This window comes from Panulirus ornatus, chromosome 56, assembly GCF_036320965.1.
Source record: "Panulirus ornatus isolate Po-2019 chromosome 56, ASM3632096v1, whole genome shotgun sequence".
Taxonomy (NCBI): domain Eukaryota; kingdom Metazoa; phylum Arthropoda; class Malacostraca; order Decapoda; family Palinuridae; genus Panulirus; species Panulirus ornatus.
Genome location: NC_092279.1, coordinates 5,355,300 through 5,379,824, shown reverse-complemented (window position 1 = coordinate 5,379,824; position 24,525 = coordinate 5,355,300). Strand labels below are relative to the sequence as shown.

Genomic DNA, 24,525 nt, shown 5'->3' with positions numbered 1-24,525 from the left:
GCTGGTGGCTGATTCATGTGAGAAACTGCAGAAGCTGGTGACTGAGTTTGGTAAAGTGTGTGAAAGAAGAAAGTTAAGAGTAAATGTGAATAAGAGCAAGGTTATTAGGTACAGTAGGGTTGAGGGTCAAGTCAATTGGGAGGTAAGTTTGAATGGAGAAAAACTAGAGGAAGTAAAGTGTTTTAGATATCTGGGACTGGATCTGGCAGCGGATGGAACCATGGAAGCAGAAGTGAACCATAGGGTGGGGAGGGGGCGAAAATTCTGGGAGCCTTGAAGAATGTTTGGAAGTCGAGAACATTATCTTGGAAAGCAAAAATGGCTATGTTTGAAGGAATAGTGGTTCCAACAATGTTGTATGGTTGCGAGGCGTGGCCTATGGATAGAGTTGTGCGCAGGAGGGTGGATGTCCTGGAAATGAGATGTTTGAGGACAATACGTGGTGTGAGGTGGTTTGATCGAGTAAGTAATGTAAGGGTGAGAGAGATGTGTGGAAATAAAAAGAGTGTGGTTGAGAGAGCAGAGGAGGGTGTTTTGAAATGGTTTGGTCACATAGAGAGAATGAGTGGGGAAAGATTGACCAAGAGGATATATGTGTCAGAGGTGGAGGGAACGAGGAGAAGTGGGAGACCAAATTGGAGGTGGAAAGATGGAGTGAAAAAGATTTTGAGTGATCGGGGCCTGAACATGCAGGAGGGTGAAAGGCGTGCAAGGAATAGAGTGAATTGGAACGATGTGGTATACCGGGGTTGACGTGCTGTCAATGGATTGAACCAGGGCATGTGAAGCGTCTGGGGTAAACCATGGAAAGTGTGTGGGGCCTGGATGTGGAAAGGGAGCTGAGGTTTCGGTGCATTATTACATGAAAGCTAGAGACTGAGTGTGAACGAATGGGGCCTTTGTTGTCTTTCCTAGCGCTACCTCGCACACATGAGGGGGGAGGGGGTTGTTATTCCATGTGTGGCGAGGTGGTGATGGGAACAAATAAAGGCAGACAGTATGAATTATGTACATGTGTATATATGTATATGTCTGTGTGTGTATATATATGTGTACATTGAGATGTATAGGTATGTATATTTGCATGTGTGGACGTGTATGTATATACATGTGTATGTGGGCGGGTTGGGCCATTCTTTCATCTGTTTCCTTGCGCTACCTCACTAACGCGGGAGACAGCGACAGAGCAAAATAAATAAAATAAATAAATAAATATTTTTTTTATTTCTTTTTTTGAAGGGGGGTATTGGCGAACCTGAAATCACCAATTTGGAGGGAAAGGCCTTCGTTCCCCCTCTATCTTTGCCCCCTAACTGAATCCTGCCACAATTCCACCTGAATCAAGAGATCTGCATGGTCTGCTCCAGGTGCAACATGTTTGCAATTGTTTTCTCCATACACAAATGCCAGTACATTTATTTTCTCTGTACACAAATGCTAGTATTACTCATTTTTAAAAAAATAACTTAGTGAAACAGATCCTCCTATGGTTACTAACATTAGTTTGAAAGATCTTCCAAGAACTAAAGAACTGGCCCAAAAGTCACCATCTAAGGGGATGTGCATTTACTTCTTCGTTTCTCTATTCTATAACTAATGTATGGCTATTAAAACCTTAGATTCTATAAAAGTGCACTTCAGGAACTCCCTTCATTGGGTGTGGAATGAGTCTCTGTCGTAGTACACTTAACAAACTACTGCATTCCTTTTCTCTAGCACTAACCCCAAACCCCAGCTTTGTCCTTAAGGAAAACTCAAGATCTTTAGTAATCTGAAAGGTTCTTATCCAGTTTTTATGCTCAAGCCTTACTTCTGAAGTTCCAGTCTCTTATCATGATTCAGATAATGTTTCTCCACACAAACTTTAAAAGTTACAAATAATCATTTCTAGCAGGAATGAAGGGCACATTCATCACAGTCTCTATCCAGTAGAAACCTTAATAACATAGGCAGATTCCACAATGGACTATTCTGCAGGTCATCTTTTATATGTCCTGCCTTTAAACTTACTCTGTTGGCAAGAAAACTGCTATAAATTTCAAACACATCCTCTTGAAGCTATATAGCATGTCTCAAACACTCATGTCCTCAACATCAAAGAGTTGGCTTTAGCTCTTGGCCACCTGAGAAATCTCTCATTGGTGTAAAATGTTCTCATAGGGCTTTCAAAACTCTGCCAGTACTTTTGTCACCATTACTAAAATGTGGATCTATAGTGTGGGGTTTGTAAGGCTCGATTCACCTCCCACTAGGAGTATGAATCCTCGCCTTCTTCCTGATGGTCAACTACATTCATGTTCTGATCGGAGATGTATTAGAAAAGAAAAGTCTTAATAACCCTGCATTTCAAGTGTCAAAGTGTCATCAAAACAAACGGAATCACTATATACAGTACACTCATAATTGCACAGCATACACAAGTTTCTTTGCTGTTATAAGGAATGCATCACAACACTGAGTGTATACCATAAAACATGTAAAACTAATGAAGAAGCTGGTAAACATAGGAAATTTATTTATTTATTTTTTGCTTTGTCGCTGTCTCCCGCGTTTGCGAGGTAGCGCAAGGAAACAGACGAAAGAAATGGCCCAACCCACCCCCATACACATGTATATACATACACGTTCACACACACAAATATACATACCTATACATCTCAATGTACACATATATATACACACACAGACACATATATATATATATATATACCCACGCACACAATTCACACTGTCTGCCTTTATTCATTCCTATCGCCACCTCGCCACACATGGAATACCATGCCCCTCCCCCCTCATGAGTGCGAGGTGGCGCTAGGAAAAGACAACAAAGGCCCCATTCGTTCACACTCAGTCTCTAGCTGTCATGCAATAATGCCCGAAACCACAGCTCCCTTTCCACATCCAGGCCCCACAAAACTTTCCATGGTTTACCCCAGACGCTTCACATGCCCTGATTCAATCCACTGACAGCACATCAACCCCGGTATACCACACCGATCCAATTCACTCTATTCCTTGCCCGCCTTTCACCCTCCTGCATGTTCAGGCCCCGATCACTCAAAATCTTTTTCACTCCATCTTTCCACCTCCAATTTGGTCTCCCACTTCTCCTCGTTCCCTCCACCTCCGACACATATATCCTCTTGGTCAATCTTTCCTCACTCATTCTCTCTATGTGCCCAAACCATTTCAAAACACCCTCTTCTGCTCTCTCAACCATGCTCTTTTTATTTCCACACATCTCTCTTACCCTTACATTACTTACTCGATCAAACCACCTCACACCACACAATGTCCTCAAACATCTCATTTCCAGCACATCCACCCTCCTGCGCACAACTCTATCCATAGCCCACGCCTCGCAACCATACAACATTGTTGGAACCACTATTCCTTCAAACATACCCATTTTTGCTTTCCGAGATAATGTTCTCGACTTCCAAACATTCTTCAAGGCTCCCAGGATTTTCGCCCCCTCCCCCACCCTATGATCCACTTCCGCTTCCATGGTTCCATCCGCTGCCAGATCCACTCCCAGATATCTAAAACACTTTACTTCCTCCAGTTTTTCTCCATTCAAACTTACCTCCCAATTGACTTGACCCTCAACCCTACTGTACCTAATAACCTTGCTCTTATTCACATTTACTCTTAACTTTCTTCTTTCACAGACTTTACCAAACTCAGTCACCAGCTTCTGCAGTTTCTCACATGAATCAGCCACCAGCGCTGTATCATCAGCGAACAACAACTGACTCACTTCCCAAGCTCTCTCATCCACAACAGACTTCATACCTGCCCCTCTTTCCAGAACTCTTGCATTCACCTCCCTAACAACCCCATCCATAAACAAATTAAACAACCATGGAGACATCACACACCCCTGCCGCAAACCTACATTCACTGAGAACCAATCACTTTCCTCTCTTCCTACACGTACACATGCCTTACATCCTCGATAAAAACTTTTCACTGCTTCTAACGACTTACCTCCCACACTATATATTCTTAATAACTTCCACAGAGCATCTCTATCAACTCTATCATATGCCTTCTCCAGATCCATAAATGCTACATATGCTACATATTATCCAAGTGAAAATATGAAAATGAACGAAATTCTGATAACCCCTTTGCTTAAGGCTAATCTTGATATGCTTCACCTAGTGAATTCGGGAATATGTAATCATTTGAGGAATGTCGCTGCTTTCTAGAGATGGCATATGAGTATGCACAAGAAAGAAACACTGGAAAATATTCATCCTCACACTTTGCTTATGAACAGTCTTCTCAATCAGAGCTCAGTGAAGCTGTAGTTGCATGGGTTTGTGTGCAATATCAAGTTTTGCTCAAAACTTTCCAGTCACCCATCCCCAACCACTGCATCAAAGCTGTGCCATGCTCACATAACAGCGTGACTTTTCATGTAAACAAAAAAAATTGTCTCATTTTTTCCTTAGGGGAAGCAAAACATCACTAAATTCATAAATTCAATATTCATTACTTTAGAAAAAAATATCTATAAAGTTATTCATCTCACCTCACAAATTTAAAAATAGACTAAGATTGACTATTTCTTCACTGCTGATGTCTTTACAATTCACTTAAGTCACATCTGAATTCAAATCATCAGTGGCTATTTCATTCAATTCAGCTTTCTTAAGAGCCTGAGACTAATGAATATGCTTCAATTAGGTTCATGTGTTGTGGAGCAAACTCTGGTGATTTACAACCAAGGATAATCCTACAAAACAGATTAATCTTTGATGCTGCAATTTCTATTCATAACACATAAGTTCAAGTGTAGCTGCAAATGCCAAATAATTTTTCTCCAGCAAAGCTGTTAGGTTGCTAGTGACATATACGGATAAAATCTGCAATCATAATCAACTGTGAATCTAAAAAATGCCGCCACTTTGGTAGTCTGGTAGCATATCACAGGCTTCAGTTGCTCTCACCTACTGTCATTCTTCACTCAGTCAATCTTCGTATCTCATCACACAATCCTGGTATTTCTGCATCCAAACATCTCTGGCTCACTACCTTTCACCACCATCTTTCTATCCATATCATTTCCTCTTTTCTGAAAGCCTCATCAAACCTTTACTCATGCCTTCACCAAGTAATGATACGACATTCCACCAGCTCGTCCTATATAAACATATAAAAATAATGATTCCCATTTAACATCTACCCCACTAACCCTCATATACTTACATATGTTCCTCTGTTTAAACCAGGTATTCCCAATCACTAGTCCATTATCAGGACATGAATCCACAAGCTGTTCACTGTTTCCATTCATAATGGCAGGTACCTTACATACCCATAATTATACCTTCAACTTGTACTTTCTCCAATTTTGCATTCTAATCATCTATCACTAATACTCAATCTCTCAAATGAAAGCAGCCATTAAAATACACTCTTTTCCACACTCTCCTCACTTCCAGGTGTAGAACCACTTGTAATCACCCAACTCTTATAATCCACTTTCATTTTTACTAACATCAGTCTGGTGCTCACTTCCTTAAACTCTTTCACACATTCCCACAACTTCTTCAGCAGAAATGCTACCCCTTCCTCATCTCTTGCCCTCATGAAAACTCCTGACTTTACCCCTACGACAATCCCAAAACATTCTTTCCCCTTTCCCTTTAGGTCTGTTTAATTGAAAATTACAACATCCAGGTTCCTGTCCTCAAACATACTACCTAGCCCTCCCTTTCTCTCAATTTGCATTCACATACATTCAAACACCCCATCCTGACCCTTCAAGGAGGATGAGCACTCCTCAATAAGCTACTTTTTCAATTTTCAGAAATTAAGATACAAGGTCAAAGTTTCCTGCACCCTGCTTTCACCTTCTACAACATGCATGGAATACTTGGGAAGTATTCTTTCTACCCTAGCCTACGAATACATAATACTGGACTGCCTGCCTAAGCTTACATCACACGTGATGAGTCACCTTCAGCGAGGATGATTCATCATCTTATGATGAAAGGGAGTACAGTCTTGTCAAAGAATTTTTCACTCCAAAGGAGTCCATCATTTCCCTGCTACTATAAGTAATACAGCATTGGATCTGCTGAAGCTCCTGAAAAAGGGGTCCTGGAACAATCATATGTGAATATATGATTCTAATTAAATAAAAATATAACTAGCCCAATTGCTAGCTTTACAACACTCAGGTCTCAGAACTCTGAGACTATTCTTCATTTGCTTCTCTTTAGCAGACTTCCTTGTTATGAGATACTGCAGAGTCTGACACAAAAATTAACACAACTGCGGTAGCATGCAAAATGAAAGGAAGCAACAATATCTCCATAATCAATCTATATAATGAAATGTTTTGCATTTGTAGGGAAGGTCAAATGAGAGAGATGATATATGAAGCTATCAAGGATTGATATGATTCCACTTAGGGGATGGGGTGGAACTTGATTTCACTTGGCAGCTTGCTTCTACGTAACTTGTAACTAGTGACTCATGATAAAGATGTTTACTTTCTTCTGGTAGTCTGGTTTCTACTTACTGGATGGCCAACTTTCATTACTAACAGGTCAGCAAAAGCAAGTCTTTATAGTTTGTTTTCAAGTACATAAAAATAAAACTAACCCAAACATTTACTATACAGAACTCACACTGAGATACCACAGTAATAAAAAATGTGTAACCATGGACAGGTGTTACTCAGTTGAGTTTAACAACACATCAACCTTTCTTACAAAACATTCTGAATTGGTGTATCCTGCTCAGTTTGACACCGATTTCAGCATTGAATACTTTATTCCAATTACGTGTACTTAAATAAACCATTAGAAAATAGCATAAATAAGTATCTATTATCTAGAGCCAGCAAAACAGCCATTCTTAAACTATCAATTAAACAGTACTACTGTCAATGACACTTGCTTATAAGATGAGAAATTTACAATCCAAAAACATTAAAATAAAACTGAGATTGTCATTTCTGTTACCTGCCATCTCCATCTTAGTAATTCTTTCCCATACGTAAACCAATATAGAACAAAAAAGTACACACACACACACACACACACACACACACACACACACACACACACACACACAAAAAAAAAAAAAAAAGCGGGGAGAATAAAATAGGAAGGATGAGGGACCAACCTGGAAGTTCGCCAAAGCATAAAGGTGCCTGAAATTTTCCCTATACTGTAAAGCATTAACCAAATATATAAGATTTCACATATACACAGCATAACAGTACATTTTAAGAGCAGCCTGAAACTGGCTTACAAACAGTGAACAAATTGACAATCACAGCTACAAGCAAACTTAGAATACATATGAGCCTCAGAATTAAACATGCCAAAAATGATCATGGCCAGAAGTGAAATTACTGTCATCAGAAGCTAAGTGACCACTGTGCTGTGTAAATTCTGATGCTGAAGATTGCAGCCGTACCATAATCAGAACAAGATATAGCTGACAGTGTCATCTATCAATCCTCTAAACGGCAGAAGTGTCACCCTTAAAACAATGAAAAATGAAGCTTTTTTTTTTTAAGGAATGAAAAACTATTTCTCTCTGGGGCAGTCCTGCAATTCTTTGAGAGAATCACTTGAATCTCTGAGATTAGAAACTTCTAACCCCTACCCTCAAGTGAGGTATAAATGTCGTACTCCTTGCTAACTATCTATTTGGTGCTAGTGGCCTAGTGGTATAGCCCAGATCCATCCAATAATCAATCAGCAACCCCTACTCAGCAATATTATCGTCTCACTAGCTAACAATTTGGTAACAACATGAAACTTCTTTATTCTGGAAAAACAGATGTCATTGGCAATTAAGACAAAGGTTTTTCGAAAGAGAGGGAGGTGGTGAGGGAAACAACAACCCAGAAGAAATGCCCTTTGTATACTCCCCATAAAGAACACCTTTTATTCTTCAAAACATTCATTTCTCTTCAGTGTTAGATCATCCCATAGGTTCTTATGAGCATACTAACATGGAAGAAAGTTATAGGAAAAGCTTTCTTAAAAAAAAGATGAAGTAAGGCAAAAAACACAACTTTAAAGTTATCTTGCAGCACTTCAAGGTTCATCTGCAGTGAAGGTGACAACTCTGAATCAAGACTAAAGTACCAACTTAGGAAAGTGTTAAAAGAATTTGAAAGATCTCTTTGTTAATCTTCATCTTCTAAGAAAATAAGAACAAAGGTGGAAGCTAATATCCTCTCCAAACATCATGGATGTAACATGTGAGACGGTCAGGGAAAATGGTGTGGTTAAGAAAGAAGAGGTAGGGAAGGCTTTGTGGAAGATGAAATTCGACAAGGGGCTGGGTTTGGATGGTATTGCGGAAGAATTTATTAAGAAAGGGGGTGACTGTGCTGTTGATTGGTTGGTAAGGATATTCAACGTATGCATAGATTATAGTAAAAGCCTGAGGATTGGCAGAATGCACATATAGTGCCATTGTACAAAGGCAAAGGGGATAAAGGAAAGTGTTCAAACTACAGAGGCATAAGTATGTTGAGTATTCCTGGGAAATTATATGGGAGGGTATTAATTGAGAGGGTGAAGGCATGAAGGCATGTACAGAGCATCAGACTGGGGAGGAGCAGTGTGGTTTCAGAAGTGGTAGAGGATGTGTGGATCAGGTGTTTGCTTGGAAGAATGTGTGTGTGAGAAATACTTAGAAAAACAGATGGATTTGTATGTAGCATTTATGGATCTAGAGATGGTATATGATAGGGTTGATAGAGATGCTCTGTGTAAGGTTTTAAGAGTATATGGTGTGGGAGGTAAGTTGCTGGAAGTGGTGAAAAGTTTTTACCATGGATGTAAGGCATGCGTGTGAGTAGGAAGAGGGGAGAGTCATTGGTTCTCAGTGAATGTCAGTTCGCAGCAGGGGTGCGTCATGTCCTCGTGGTTGCTTGATTTGTTTCTGGATGGAGTGGTTAGGGAGGGAAATGCAAGAGTTCTGGAGAGAGGGGCAAGTATACAGTCTACTGGGGATGAGAGGGCCGGAGAAATGAGTCAGCTGTCCCACACCACTGACACAGCTCTGGTGGCTGATTCGTGTGAGAAACTGCAAAGGTCAGTGACTAAGTTTGGAAAAGTGTGTGAAAGGAGAAAGTTGAGAGTAAATGTAGGGTTGAAGGACAAGTTAACTGGGATGCAAGTTTGAATGGAGAAAAATTGGAGGAAGTGAAGTATTTTAGATATCTGGGAGTGAACTTAGTGGTGAATGGAAGCATGGAAGCAGAAGTGAGTCACAGGGTGGAGGGAGGGTGCGAAAATTCTGGGAGATATGAAGAATCTGTGGAAGGAGAGAACATTATCTCGGAGAGCAAAAATGGGTATGTTTGAAAGAACAGTAGTTCCTACAATGTTATATGGTTGTGAGGCATGGGCTATGGATAAGGTTGGAGGAGGGTGGATGTGTTGGAAATGAAATGTCTGAAGACAACATGTGGTGTGAGGTGGTTTAATCAAGTAAGTAATGAAATGGTAAGAGAGATGAGTGGAAATAAAAAGTGTGATTGAGAGAGCAGAAGTGGGTGTGTTGAAATGGTTTGGACACATGGAGAGAAAGAGTGAGGAAAGATTGACAAAGAGGATATATGTGTCAGAGGTGGAGGGAAGAAAGAGAAGCAGGAGACCAAACTGGAGATGAGAGGATGGAGTGAAAAAGATTTTGAGCGATCGAGGCCTGAACACACAGGAGGGTGAGAGGTGTGCAAGGAATAGAATGAATTGGAACGATGTGGTATACTGGGGTTAACATGCTGTCAATGGACTGAACCAGGGTATGTGAAACGTCTGGGGTAAACCATGCAAAGGTCCGTGGGGCCTGGATGTGGATAGGTAGCTGTGGTTTCTGTGCATTACACATGACAGAAAGAAAGAGACTGAGTGTGAATGAATGACGCCTTTTTTGTCTGTTTTCCTGGCACTACCTCGCTGAAGCAGGGGGTAGCAATGCTGTTCCTTGTAGGGTGGGGTGGCGCCAAGGATGGAGGAAGGTGATCAAGCATGAATATGTACATGTGTATCTATGTATATGTCTGTGTATATGTATGAATATCTTGATTTGTATATGTATGTATATGTGAGTGTATGGGCATTTATGTTTTTATATGTGTATATGAGTGGATGGGCCATTCTTCATCTGTTTCCTGGCGCTACCTCGCCAACATGGGAAACAGCGATTAAGTATAATAATAATAATAATAATAATAATAATAATAATAATAATAATAATTTTTTTTTTCTTTTTTTTTTTTTGCTTTGTCGCTGTCTCCCGCGTTTGCGAGGTAGCACAAGGAAACAGACGAAAGAAATGGCCCAACCCACCCCCATACACATGTATATACATACGTCGACACACGCAAATATACATACCTACACAGCTTTCCATGGTTTACCCCAGACACTTCACATGCCTTGATTCAATCCACTGACAGCACGTCAACCCCGGTATACCACATCAATCCAATTCACTCTATTCCTTGCCCTCCTTTCACCCTCCTGCATGTTCAGGCCCCGATCACACAAAATCTTTTTTACTCCATCTTTCCACCTCCAATTTGGTCTCCCTCTTCTCCTCGTTCCCTCCACCTCCGACACATATATCCTCTTGGTCAATCTTTCCTCACTCATTCTCTCCATGTGACCAAACCATTTCAAAACACCCTCTTCTGCTCTCTCAACCACGCTCTTTTTATTTCCACACATCTCTCTTACCCTTACGTTACTTACTCGATCAAACCACCTCACACCACACATTGTCCTCAAACATCTCATTTCCAGCACATCCATCCTCCTGCGCACAACTCTATCCATAGTCCACGCCTCGCAACCATACAACATCGTTGGAACCACTATTCCTTCAAACATACCCATTTTTGCTTTCCGAGATAATGTTCTCGACTTCCACACATTCTTCAAGGCTCCCAGGATTTTCGCCCCCTCCCCCACCCTATGATCCACTTCTGCTTCCATGTTTCCATCCGCTGCCAGATCCACTCCCAGATATCTAAAACACTTCACTTCCTCCAGTCTTTCTCCATTCAAACTCACCTCCCAATTGACTTGACCCTCAACCCTACTGTACCTAATAACCTTGCTTTTATTCACATTTACTCTTAACTTTCTTCTTTCACACACTTTACCAAACTCAGTCACCAGCTTCTGCAGTTTCTCACATGAATCAGCCACCAGCGCTGTATCATCAGCGAACAACAACTGACTCACTTCCCAAGCTCTCTCATCCCCAACAGACTTCATCCTTGCCCCTCTTTCCAAAACTCATGCATTTACCTCCCTAACAACCCCATCCATAAACAAATTAAAGAACCATGGAGACATCACACACCCCTGCCGCAAACCTACATTCACTGAGAACCAATCACTTTCCTCTCTTCCTACACGTACACATGCCTTACATCCTCGATAAAAACTTTTCACTGCTTCTAACAACTTGCCTCCCACACCATATATTCTTAATACCTTCCACAGAGCATCTCTATCAACTCTATCATATGCCTTCTCCAGATCCATAAATGCTACATACAAATCCATTTGCTTTTCTAAGTATTTCTCACATACATTCTTCAAAGCAAACACCTGATCCACACATCCTCTACCACTTCTGAAACCACACTGCTCTTCCCCAATCTGATGCTCTGTACATGCCTTCAGAGAATACTTCCCACGCATTCCTCGCATGTCGTAGAAAGCAACTAGAGGGGAAGGGAGCGGGGGGCCAGAAATCCTCCCCTCCTTGTATTTTTTTAACTTTCTAAAATGGAAAACAGAATAATAATAATAATAATAATAATAATAATAATAATAATAATAATAATAATAACAACAAAAACCAAAAATGGGTATGTTTTAAGGAATAGTGGTTCCAACAATGTTATATGGTTGCGAGGTGTGGGCTATAGATAGAGTTGTGTGGAGGATGGTGGATGTGTTGGAAATGAAATGTCTGAAGACAACATGTGGTGTGAGGTGGTTTAATCAAGTAAGTAATGGTAAGAGAGATGAGTGGAAATAAAAAGTGTGATTGAGAAAGCAGAAGTGGGTGTGTTGAAATGGTTTGGACACATGGAGAGAATGAGTGAGGAAAGATTGACAGAGAGGATATATATGTCAGAGGTTAAGGGAATGAGGAGAAGTGGGAGACCAAATTGGACGTGGAAGGACGGAGTGAGAAAGATTTTGAGCAATCGGGGCCAGAACAGGCAGGAGGGTAAAAGGCGTGCAAGGAAGTGAGTGAATTTCAATGATGTGGTATAACGGGGTGGATGTGCTGTCATTGGATTGAACCAGGGCATGTGAAGAGTGTGGGGTAAACCATGGAAAGTTTTGTGGAGCCCGGATGTGGAAAGGGAGCTGTGGTTTCGTTGCATTATACATGACAGCTAGAGACTGAGTGTGAATGAATGTGGCCCCTGTTGTCTTTTTCTAGCGCTACCTCGCACGCAAGCGGGGGGAGGGGGTTGTCATTTCATGTGTGGCGGGGTGGTGATGGGAATGAATAAAGGCAGCAAGTGTGAATTATGTACATGTGTATACATGTATATGTCTGTGTATGAATATATATGTATACATTGAAATGTATAGGTATGTAAATGTGCGTGTGTGGACGTGTGTATATATATTTTTGTAGGGAAAAAATGCAAATGACTGGGAGATGTATAAAAGAAAGAGGCAGGAGGTCAAGAGAAAGGTGCAAGTGGTGAAAAAGAGGGCAAATGAGAGTTGGGGTGAGAGAGTATCATTAAATTTTAGGGAGAATAAAAAGATGTTTTGGAAGGAGGTAAATAAAGTGCGTAAGACAAGGGAGCACATGGGAACTTCAGTGAAGGGGGCTAATGGGGAGGTGATAACAAGTAGTGGTGATGTGAGAAGGAGATGGAGTGAGTATTTTGAGGGTTTGTTGAATGTGTTTGATGATAGAGTGGCAGATATAGGGTGTTTTGGTCGAGATGGTGTGCAAAGTGAGAGGGTTAGGGAAAATGATTTGGTAAACAGAGAAGAGGTAGTAAAAGCTTTGCGGAAAATGAAAGCTGGCAAAGCAGAGGGTTTGGATGGTACTGCAATGGAATTTATTAAAAAAGTAGGTGACTGTATTGTTGACTGGTTGGTAAGGTTACTTAATGTATGTATGATTCATGGTGATGTGCCTAAGGATTGGCGGAATGTTTGCATAGTGCCATTGTACAAAGGGAAAGGGGATAAGAGTGAGTGCTCAAATTACAGAGGTATAAGTCTGTTGAGTATTCCTGGTAAATTATATGGGAGGGTATTGATTGAGAGGGTGAAGGCATGTACAGAGCATCAGATTGGGGAAGAGCAGTGTGGTTTCAGAAGTGGTAGAGGATGTGTGGATCAGGTGTTTGCTTTGAGGAATGTATGTGAGAGATACTTAGAAAAGCAAATGGATTTGTATGTAGCATTTATGGATCTGGAGAAGGCATATGATAGAGTTGATAGAGATGCTCTGTGGAAGGTATTAAAAATATGTGACGTGGGAGGCAAGTTTTTAGAAGCAGTGAAAAGTTTTTATCGAGGATGTAAGGCATGTGTAAGTGTAGGAAGAGAGGAAAGTGATTGGTTCTCAGTGAATGTAGGTTTGCGGCAGGGGTGTGTGATGTCTCCATGGTTGTTTAATTTGTTTATGGATGGGGCTGTTAGGGAGGTGAATGCAAGAGTTTTGGAAAGAGGGGCAAGTATGCAGTCTGTTGTGGATGAGAAAGCTTGGGAAGTGAGTCAGTTGTTGTTCGCTGATGATACAGCACTGGTGGCTGATTCATGTGAGAAACTGCAGAGGCTGGTGACTGAATTTGCCAAAGTGTGTGAAAGAACAAAGTTGAGAGTAAATGTGAATAAGAGCAAGGTTATTAGGTACAGTAGCGTTGAGGGTCAAGTCAATTGGGAGGTAAGTTTGAATGGAGAAAAACTGGAGGAAGTAAAGTGTTTTAGATATCTGGGAGTGGATCTGGCAGCGGATGGAACCATGGAAGCAGAAGTGAATCATAGGGTGGGGGAGGGAGCGAAAATTCTGGGAGCCTTGAAGAATGTTTGGAAGTCGAGAACATTATCTCCGAAAGCAAAAATGGGTATGTTTGAAGGAATAGTGGTTCCAACAATGTTGTATGATTGCGAGGTGTGGGCTATGGATAGAGTTGTGTGCAGGAGGGTGGATGTGCTGGAAATGAGAAGTTTGAGGACAATATGTGGTGTGAGGTGGTTTGATCGAGTAAGTAATGTAACGGTAAGAGAGATGTGTGGAAATAAAAAGTGTGGTTGAGAGAGCAGAAGAGGGTGTTTTGAAATGGTTTGGTCACATGGACAGAATGAGTGAGGAAAGATTGACCAAGAGGATATATGTGTCAGAGGTGGAGGGAACAAGGTGAAGTGGGAGACCAAATTGGAGGTGGAAAGATGGAGTGAAAAAGATTTTGAGTGATCGGGGCCTGAACATGCAGGAGGGTAAAAGGCGTGCAAGGAAGTGAGTGAATTGGAACGATGTGGTATACTGGGGTCGACGTGCTGTCAATGGATTGAACCAGGGCATGTGAAGCATCTGTGGTAAACCGTGGAAAGTTGTGTGGAGCCTGGATGTGGAAAGGAAGCTGTGGTTTCGGTGCATTATTACATGACAGCTAGAGACTGAGTGTGAACGAATGGGGCCTTTGTTGTCTTTTCCTAGCGCTACCTCGCACACATGAGGGGGGAGGGGATGTTATGAATATGTATGAAATTTTATTATTATTATCATTATTATCATTATCATTTATTTCTCGAGTAAGGAGAAATAAATAAATAATAATAATAATAATAATAATAATAATAATAATAATAATAATCTTATTTTTTTTTTTTTCGCCTCTGTCTCCCGCGTTTGCGAGGTAGCGCAAAGAAACAGACGAAAGAAATGGCCCAACCCACCCCCATACACATGTATATACATACGTCCACACACGCAAATATACATACCTACACAGCTTTCCATGGTTTACCCCAGACGCTTCACATGCCTTGATTCAATCCACTGACAGCACGTCAACCCCGGTATACCACATCGCTCCAATTCACTCTATTCCTTGCCCTCCTTTCACCCTCCTGCATGTTCAGGCCCCGATCACACAAAATCTTTTTCACTCCATCTTTCCACCTCCAATTTGGTCTCCCTCTTCTCCTCGTTCCCTCCACCTCCGACACGTATATCCTCTTGGTCAATCTTTCCTCGCTCATTCTCTCCATGTGACCAAACCATTTCAAAACACCCTCTTCTGCTCTCTCAACCACGCTCTTTTTATTTCCACACATCTCTCTTACCCTTACGTTACTTACTCGATCAAACCACCTCACACCACACATTGTCCTCAAACATCTCATTTCCAGCACATCCATCCTTCTGCGCACAACTCTATCCATAGTCCATGCCTTGCAACCATACAACATTGTTGGAACCACTATTCCTTCAAACATACTCATTTTTGCTTTCCGAGATAATGTTCTCGACTTCCACACATTCTTCAAGGCTCCCAGAATTTTCGCCCCCTCCCCCATCCTATGATCCACTTCCGCTTCCATGGTTCCATCCGCTGCCAGATCCACTCCCAGATATCTAAAACACTTCACTTCCTCCAGTTTTTCTCCATTCAAACTCACCTCCCAATTGACTTGACCCTCAACCCTACTGTACCTAATAACCTTGCTCTTATTCATATTTACTCTTAACTTTCTTCTTTCACACACTTTACCAAACTCAGTCACCAGCTTCTGCAGTTTCTCACATGAATCAGCCACCAGCGCTGTATCATCAGCGAACAACAACTGACTCACTTCCCAAGCTCTCTCATCCCCAACAGACTTCATACTTGCCCCTCTTTCCAAAACTCTTGCATTCACCTCCCTAACAACCCCATCCATAAACAAATTAAACAACCATGGAGACATCACATACCCCTGCCGCAAACCTCCATTCACTGAGAACCAATCACTTTCCTCTCTTCCTACACGTACACATGCCTTACATCCTCAATAAAAACTTTTCACTGCTTCTAACAACTTGCCTCCCACACCATATATTCTTAATACCTTCCACAGAGCATCTCTATCAACTCTGTCATATGCCTTCTCCAGATCCATAAATGCTACATACAAATCCATTTGCTTTTCTAAGTATTTCTCACATACATTCTTCAAAGCAAACACCTGATCCACACATCCTCTACCACTTCTGAAACCACACTGCTCTTCCCCAATCTGATGCTCTGTACATGCCTTCACCCTCTCAATCAATACCCTCCCATATAATTTGCCAGGAATACTCAACAAACTTATACCTCTGTAATTTGAGCACTCACTCTTATCCCCTTTGCCTTTGTACAATGGCACTATGCACGCATTCCGCCAATCCTCAGGCACCTTACCATGAGTCATACATACATTAAATAACCTTACCAACCAGTCAACAATACAGTCACCCCCTTTTTTAATAAATTCCACTGCAATACCATCCAAACCCTCTGCTTTGCCGGCTTTCATCTTCCGCAAAGCTTTTACTACCTCTTCTCTGTTTACCAAATCATTTTCCCTAACCCTCTCACTTTGCACACCACCTCGACCAAAACACCCTATATCTGCCACTCTATCATCAAACACATTCAACAAACCTTCAAAATACTCACTCCATCTCCTTCTCACATCACCACTACTTGTTATCACCTCCCCATTTGCGCCCTTCACTGAAGTTCCCATTTGCTCCCTTGTCTTACGCACTTTATTTACCTCCTTCCAGAACATCTTTTTATTCTCCCTAAAATTTAATGATACTCTCTCACCCCAACTCTCATTTGCCCTTTTTTTCACCTCTTGCACCTTTCTCTTGACCTCCTGTCTCTTTCTTTTATACGTCTCCCACTCAATTGCATTTTTTCCCTGCAAAAATCGTCCAAATGCCTCTCTCTTCTCTTTCACTAATACTCTTACTTCTTCATCCCACCACTCACTACCCTTTCTAATCAACCCACCTCCCACTCTTCTCATGCCACAAGCATCTTTTGCGCAATTCATCACTGATTCCCTAAATACATCCCATTCCTCCCCCACTCCCCTTACTTCCATTGTTCTCACCTTTTTCCATTCTGTACTCAGTCTCTCCTGGTACTTCCTCACACAAGTCTCCTTCCCAAGCTCACTTACTCTCACCACCCTCTTCACCCCAACATTCACTCTTCTTTTCTGAAAACCCATACAAATCTTCACCTTTGCCTCCACAAGATAATAATGATCAGACATCCCTCCAGTTGCACCTCTCAGCACATTAACATCCAAAAGTCTCTCTTTCGCGCGCCTGTCAATTAACACGTAATCCAATAACGCTCTCTGGCCATCTCTCCTACTTACATAAGTATACTTATGTATACCTCGCTTTTTAAACCAGGTATTCCCAATCATCAGTCCTTTTTCAGCACATAAATCTACAAGCTCTTCACCATTTCCATTTACAACACTGAACACCCCATGTATACCAATTATTCCCTCAACTGCCACATTACTCACCTTTGCATTCAAATCACCCAACACTAATAATAATAATAAAATTTCATTTTTTTTTTCTTTTTTTTTATACTTTGTCGCTGTCTCCCGCGTTTGCGAGGTAGCGCAAGGAAACAGACGAAAGAAATGGCCCAACCCCCCCCCACATACACATGTATATACACACGTCCACACACGCAAATATACATACCTACACAGCTTTCCATGGTTTACCATAGACGCTTCACCTGCCTTGATTCAATCCACTGACAGCACGTCAGCCCCGGTATACCACATCGCTCCAATTCACTCTATTCCTTGCCCTCCTTTCACCCTCCTGCATGTTCAGGCCCCGATCACACAAAATCTTTTTCACTCCATCTTTCCACCTCCAATTTGGTCTCCCTCTTCTCCTTGTTCCCTCCACCTCCGACACATATATCCTCTTGGTCAATCTTTCCTCACTCATCCTCTCCATGTGCCCAAACCACTTCAAAACACCCTCTTCTGCTCTCTCAACCACGCTCTTTTTATTTCCACACATCTCTCTTACCCTTACGTTACTCACTCGATCAAACCACCTCACACCACACATTGTCCTCAAACATCTCATTTCCAGCACATCCATCCTCCTGTGCACAACTCTATCCATAGCCCACGCCTCGCAACCATACAACATTGTTGGAACCACTATTCCTTCAAACATACCCATTTTTGCTTTCGGAGATAATGTTCTCGACTTCCACACATTCTTCAAGGCCCCCAGAATTTTTGCCCCCTCCCCCACCCTATGATCCACTTCCGCTTCCATGGTTCCATCCGCTGCCAGATCCACTCCCAGATATCTAAAACACTTCACTTCCTCCAGTTTTTCTCCATTCAAACTCACCTCCCAATTGACTTGACCCTCAACCCTACTGTACCTAATAACCTTGCTCTTATTCACATTTACTCTTAACTTTCTTCTTTCACACACTTTACCAAACTCAGTCACCAGCTTCTGCAGTTTCACACATGAATCAGCCACCAGCGCTGTGTCATCAGCGAACAACAACTGACTCACTTCCCAAGCTCTCTCATCCCCAACAGACTTCATACTTGCCCCTCTTTCCAAAACTCTTGCATTTACCTCCCTAACAACCCCATCCATAAACAAATTAAACAACCATGGAGACATCACACACCCCTGTCGCAAACCTACATTCACTGAGAACCAATCACTTTCCTCTCTTCCTACACGTACACATGCCTTACATCCTCGATAAAAACTTTTCACTGCTTTTAACAACTTTCCTCCCACACCATATATTCTTAATACCTTCCACAGAGCATCTCTATCAACTCTATCATATGCCTTCTCCAGATCCATAAATGCTACATACAAATCCATTTGCTTTTCTAAGTATTTCTCACATACATTCTTCAAAGCAAACACCTGATCCACACATCCTCTACCACTTCTGAAACCACACTGCTCTTCCCCAATCTGATGCTCTGTACATGCCTTCACCCTCTCAATTAATACCCTCCCATATAATTTACCAGGAATACTCAACAAACTTATACCTCTAAAATTTCATACATATTCATTATTTCCCACATAAGCGAGGTAGCATTAAGAACAGAGGACTGAGCCTGAGGATTGAGGAAAAAGAAAAAAAAAAAATATTTATACATTCAAACACAGCAGGTAATACCAGACTACATCTCCATGAGGTTATTCTGCAAGTGAAAAGCCACCTTCAGTGAGGTTGTAGCACTGTCAACAGATAAAGAGGTGTAAAATATCACCAAGGACTCTTTTATCCAAAGGAGTCCAGCCTTTATCTGCTACTGATTGTAATGCAGCCTTGAAGCTGCCAGAATCTCATAAAAGGGATCCTGGGACTATACACTTAAAATCATACAAACAACATGGCAGGAGCCTCATAAAGATAGAAGGAACTCCAGGTGAAGGAAGTAAGAATTAAGCACCATCCTATTCTGAAGTGCGACTCCCATAGGATGCCAGATCTTTGATAAATATATGGTAATCTTTATCTTTTTTTTTTTTACCAAAAATACTCTCTGCTTTAAATAGCATACTGGGATTGTATTAATGTGGTTTAGTGCAATTTCTAAATTACTAGAATCTAATGATTCTTCAGCACTTTTGACATAAGGAAGGTACTTAAAACCTTAAAGTTATTTCCATACAGAAATATGTATTCTAGCTCCCTAGAAAAGCTTATCAATTTATTTATATTATCTGTTGTCTATAATTTCTCAAATTCCTTTATTTCTTTCACTACCATCATAAAATTCAGATCTGATTCCGAGTGGGAGTGTCAGGTGATTATATGACCAACAGGTAACCTTAGGAAATAATCAAAAGTTACAGGTGTAGGCCCATATGGAAAACCCTAGGAGCTATAAAAAAGGTAATAACTATGGTTGCATTTGTAATAACTATGGTTGCATTCAGCCCTCTGAGTGGATCTTCCCCCTTATGTACTTACAAAACATGACTGATACATGAGTATGGGAATCAAACTCGCATATCATCAGTAAGCTAGTGGGAACATGGCACTGGAGAAACACCCATTTATCCTTGTGTGGTCGTGTATGTATATACATGTGTATGTGGGTGGGTTGGGCCATTCTTTTGTCTGTTTCCTTGCGTTACCTCGCTAACGCGGGAGACAGCGACAAAGTATAAAAAATATAAATATAACCTCTAAAATGACTCTGAAATATGAAATGACCAAATGACCTTGTCGTATGATAATACAAGGACTAAATCCCATCATGTACTTCCTTATTCTAGTACTTTACTAATTTCATTGTAGAATATTAAGTAGAAGCCTTTTACTACCTTGAATGGGCTGGCCACCATCAATAAGATCAACCAACATATCATTGGTCTACTCGCTGGAACAGAAGAGACATTTCAGAATGGTAACTCTTCTTTTCTCATATCCTTCAACAATGACCAAAGGTTCCAGAAAGATTTTGTTCAACAAGGTCCTCATGGTACATTTGGAGCAGTTCAAGAACAGACCAAAAACCCCAGAAGGGATATCCAACTCTTCAGGTGAATCAGTGTTGAAAATGTAAAGTAAGCCATTATTCTATTACATGTGCTGAGCCTAAAACACTTTTCAAATTGATTCCCATCTCAAAATCCCCATAATCAGTATGCAGGGGAAATTAAGATGATCTAATGAAACGAAAACAACTCAGAAAGAAACAGAATCATAAATAAAGCTTTTCCAAAACTTTTTTATTTGGAAAGTTCTGGCCCTGCCAAGATTTACTGCCCTTGGTGACATCCCTTTACTCATTGTGAAGCAATGAATTAGGCATGGGAATGCTTTGGTCTAATAGACTCAATAGACTGGCTTAGGGTTTGTCCTTTGTTCACAAATTGTTTCTAATACTCCTAGCACTTGTGCGAAACACAGCATATAAAAAGGAAACTCCCTTCCTTAAAGATCAGATTATGGGAGCCCAATGCTTACTGAAATGTCAGTTATAAAGTGAATAAATCCAACAAAGCAAAGGCTTGAGTAACTAATGTCTGACCCTAGGTGACACAACCCCAGGGTTCAAATCAGTACTGTCACTGTGATGCAACCTGCTCTACTCTTTACTTCTGTGCACTGCTCCTGTAAAGGGATTCCATGGTATGTAGTTAACCAACAAATTACACCGTCAACAAAGCTAATGGCAACACTTTCAAATATATAAAAAACAACAAATTGTAAATCACACACAAAAAAATTAGCCTCACAAGTACGTAACACCATTGTTAAATCATAAAAGAAAGCTCATCCATGGTAGGATAAAAGTACCCCTTAAAAAATGGTTGGAACAAACTATCCGAAAATAGCTGGGATTTTAAGAATTATGAATATGTAGTAGCAGTCAGTACTAACCTATACTGACTGCCATCATCATCAAGTATGGGTTGCTGACCAGATATGCTAGCACTATTCAGGTAGTTGGGAAAGGATACATGTTTTTACCTCACCTGAAGGCAACCAGTTAGAGTTTTCCAACCCTGAGGATCCTAAAGATTTTCTCAGTGGCCTACAGAAAGATTTGAACCAGGAGAAATCACTAGAATAATTTGATTTTTCACCGCTTTAACTTGTTAAAGTTACCATATGATTTTCACTAATTATCTGTTACAAAAGGTGGTTCTTATTAACATCATAAGAGAAGGATCCTTAGTTTTACAATTTTAAGTAAACAATACATATATACCATACATTTTGATTAAAATATGTTAACCTGATTTGCCTGAAGAGTAATTATGGCAAAAAGGCATGAAGATTACACCAAAGTGTAATGACTGGCCAACATGCAAAATGAGTGAAAAGTGGAGAGATTCTAGAATTGTGGACTAATCATCGAAGGGGAATAGATCAGCAGGTGCTGTTGTTGGCAGAAGGCTTAAAATGTTGATTTGAATAGACATTTCTCATGAAGGGCCAAACCCTGGAAGTTTGTTCTTGGATATTTGGTCGTCACTTCAGTTAAAATTTTTGAGTTTCTCATGGCATCTTCTTTATATAATTGCATAGCTTTGCCTGGACAAATATGGTCTCTCATGTCTTTCTAGCTCAAACTGTCCAATATAGTTAGACTCCACAGTCCAGCAGGAAATTACAAGACTACTTGTATATCAAACAACTCATTACACACAAAATTGGCTGTAATGTACCCAACACATTCATCTGAAATATACAGTTTCATTTACTACTACTAATTATCTTTTAATCATAATGATATGAGAATCACCTCTTTGCTTGAGTCATTAGTGGACTGCTCAATTGACTTGATTTTTTTACTGGCCTGAGATAGCTCCTCCTGAAGCTTGTCCATCTCCTTGTGCACAGTGTCACGTTCACTCATTACCAGGGTGTACTCCTGCATGGCCGCATTTCTCTCCTCCTGTGTCAAAATTTCCTGTTAGTTTATTAAAATCTATGGAATAATAATGCATACAGTAGGTGTAATATCCATCAATATAAAATAAAATAACGCATACAAACCTGACTGTACATCTATCTGAAACATAATGCATGGTATGTGAGTGATACAGGTGACTGTTACAAAAACTAAGCCTAACAATAAAACATAGAGCTACATCACAAAAGCACTTAACTTTACAAACACACAGCAATGCTAATCACTCTCCTGATATTTACCCTTCACTTCTCTTTTCATGTTCAAAGGGTAATCCTAACTTTATAACTCTATTGCCATACACATTACATGGATAAAAGGACTACACAAATGTTTTAATTTTGGAGCCCTCTAAGTCTCTCTCTTGCCCCCACTATATAAAGTAAAAATTTAAAAACCAGACAGACCAACATTCGTAATTGAGTGCAGTACATGCCTCTCGCACTATAACTAATCATCATGTTAAATATGGAGGGATTTACCAACAGACTTATCTTCAATACACACCCAATAAAACTAGCTTCACTTTAAAGGCCAACTTCACTGTGCCCTTAAAATCTCAAGCCTTCAGGTCAAAGGTTATCTTCACTACATCCTCACATTTACTACACTCTTCACACCACTGGATTCATCCCTGTGTTTGTGCCTTTTCTTTTTTTTTAACACATAATTTTGCAAACTGTGTCACCAACAGACAGCAGCACTGAGCCTTTTGTTGTACCTGGTAGATTGCTACCATGAAGCAAAATACCCCATGATAATAGAGTATAATTAGGATGAAATCTGTTTCTTTTGCCATTCATTTAAGAGATTTTAGAGTACATCTAAAGCAAGCATAAACTAAGATTTGCCTCAGCAAAGACTTTTGGTTGTTTTAGGTTTTTATGGGACCAATCTTAATTTCTTTCCAGAGAGAAGATGACTAGCAAAATTGAAACATGAGAGGATCAGGCACACACTGGCTAACTCCATGTGACAGTAAGCATATGTAAGCCACAGATTACAGTGAAAGTGAGGACTCAGATGAAGAGCTGCCACAATAAAAAAAAAAAAAAAAAAAGTGGGTAAAACAATCAGGATGGAGAGGCAAGGACAAAGTGACTGCGGGATAAATAGGAACAAAATTCCAGAGTGCACATGTGAAAATACTATGAAAATACAGCAAAAAGGGCCAAAAGACCAGGCCATAAATGCAAAAACACCTCAGGAGCTATGGCTTACCCTTATCACTCAAGAAATGTTATACAATTTTCAAATATTTGCTACTTTCATGACTGAATAGTAGCACCTAGAGGCCCCCCAAACTTTGGATGTAGTTACTTCAGAATCTGGGCAAAATTTTAAGCTTCCTAGCTTGGCCTTGGGGGCCACTTTGAGGCAACCAAAGACCACTCTCAAAAGCCCTATATATTACGCTTAGTTTACTACAGCTTATTCAACTCGTTGTATATTCTGTGATTCTGTGTTTAAACTAATAAAATTTCTGTAATTCGAATAGAAATAAAACACTGGATGAAATATGAAATATCAACAAAGTGAACAAGGAAACTTTTAAAACAAACCTAATCATATAGCTCAATAAGAGATGGATCAACCAGAAACTGGCATTAACATCTTGTCCTTTATCTATGCTTTATATGCATTCCTGAAAACCTAAATGTAAATTAATAAAGAATAAGCAGAAACAATATTTCTAAGTTAATGAAGTGAGGATGTGTTCCTTACTATTTTCTGTCATTCAATCCTAGCAGAAGAGATATCAAAAACACATACCAAAAAATCTACACATAACATAGATAAAAGCATAAATCAACTACATAAATACTAACAACACAGTAACTACATAAATCAATCGGAAACAGCTAAATCTATGTATTGTACCCACTAAAACTGGTGGTATGTAGGGCTCATCAAGGACTGAGAAGTGTGAGCAAAGATCCTAAACGTTAATGAGACAATAAGGCTAAACTTGGTTCTTCATCTGATATCTGGCCTTCTTCAAGCATGGCTAGCAAAGTCTATTTCC

General features: G+C 40.4%; 1 protein-coding gene across 3 annotated transcripts in view; it reads right to left on the bottom strand.

Annotated features, from left to right (window-relative positions):
- Dlg5 (Discs large 5) overlaps positions 1-24,525 on the bottom strand; it is a 591,115-nt gene that overhangs the window by 159,155 nt on the left and 407,435 nt on the right. For all 3 annotated transcript variants that reach the window (XM_071693695.1, XM_071693696.1, XM_071693697.1), the window contains one exon: positions 22,332-22,484. In XM_071693695.1, coding sequence (XP_071549796.1) covers positions 22,332-22,484 — 153 coding nt within the window. The remainder of the gene's footprint in view (positions 1-22,331; positions 22,485-24,525) is intronic.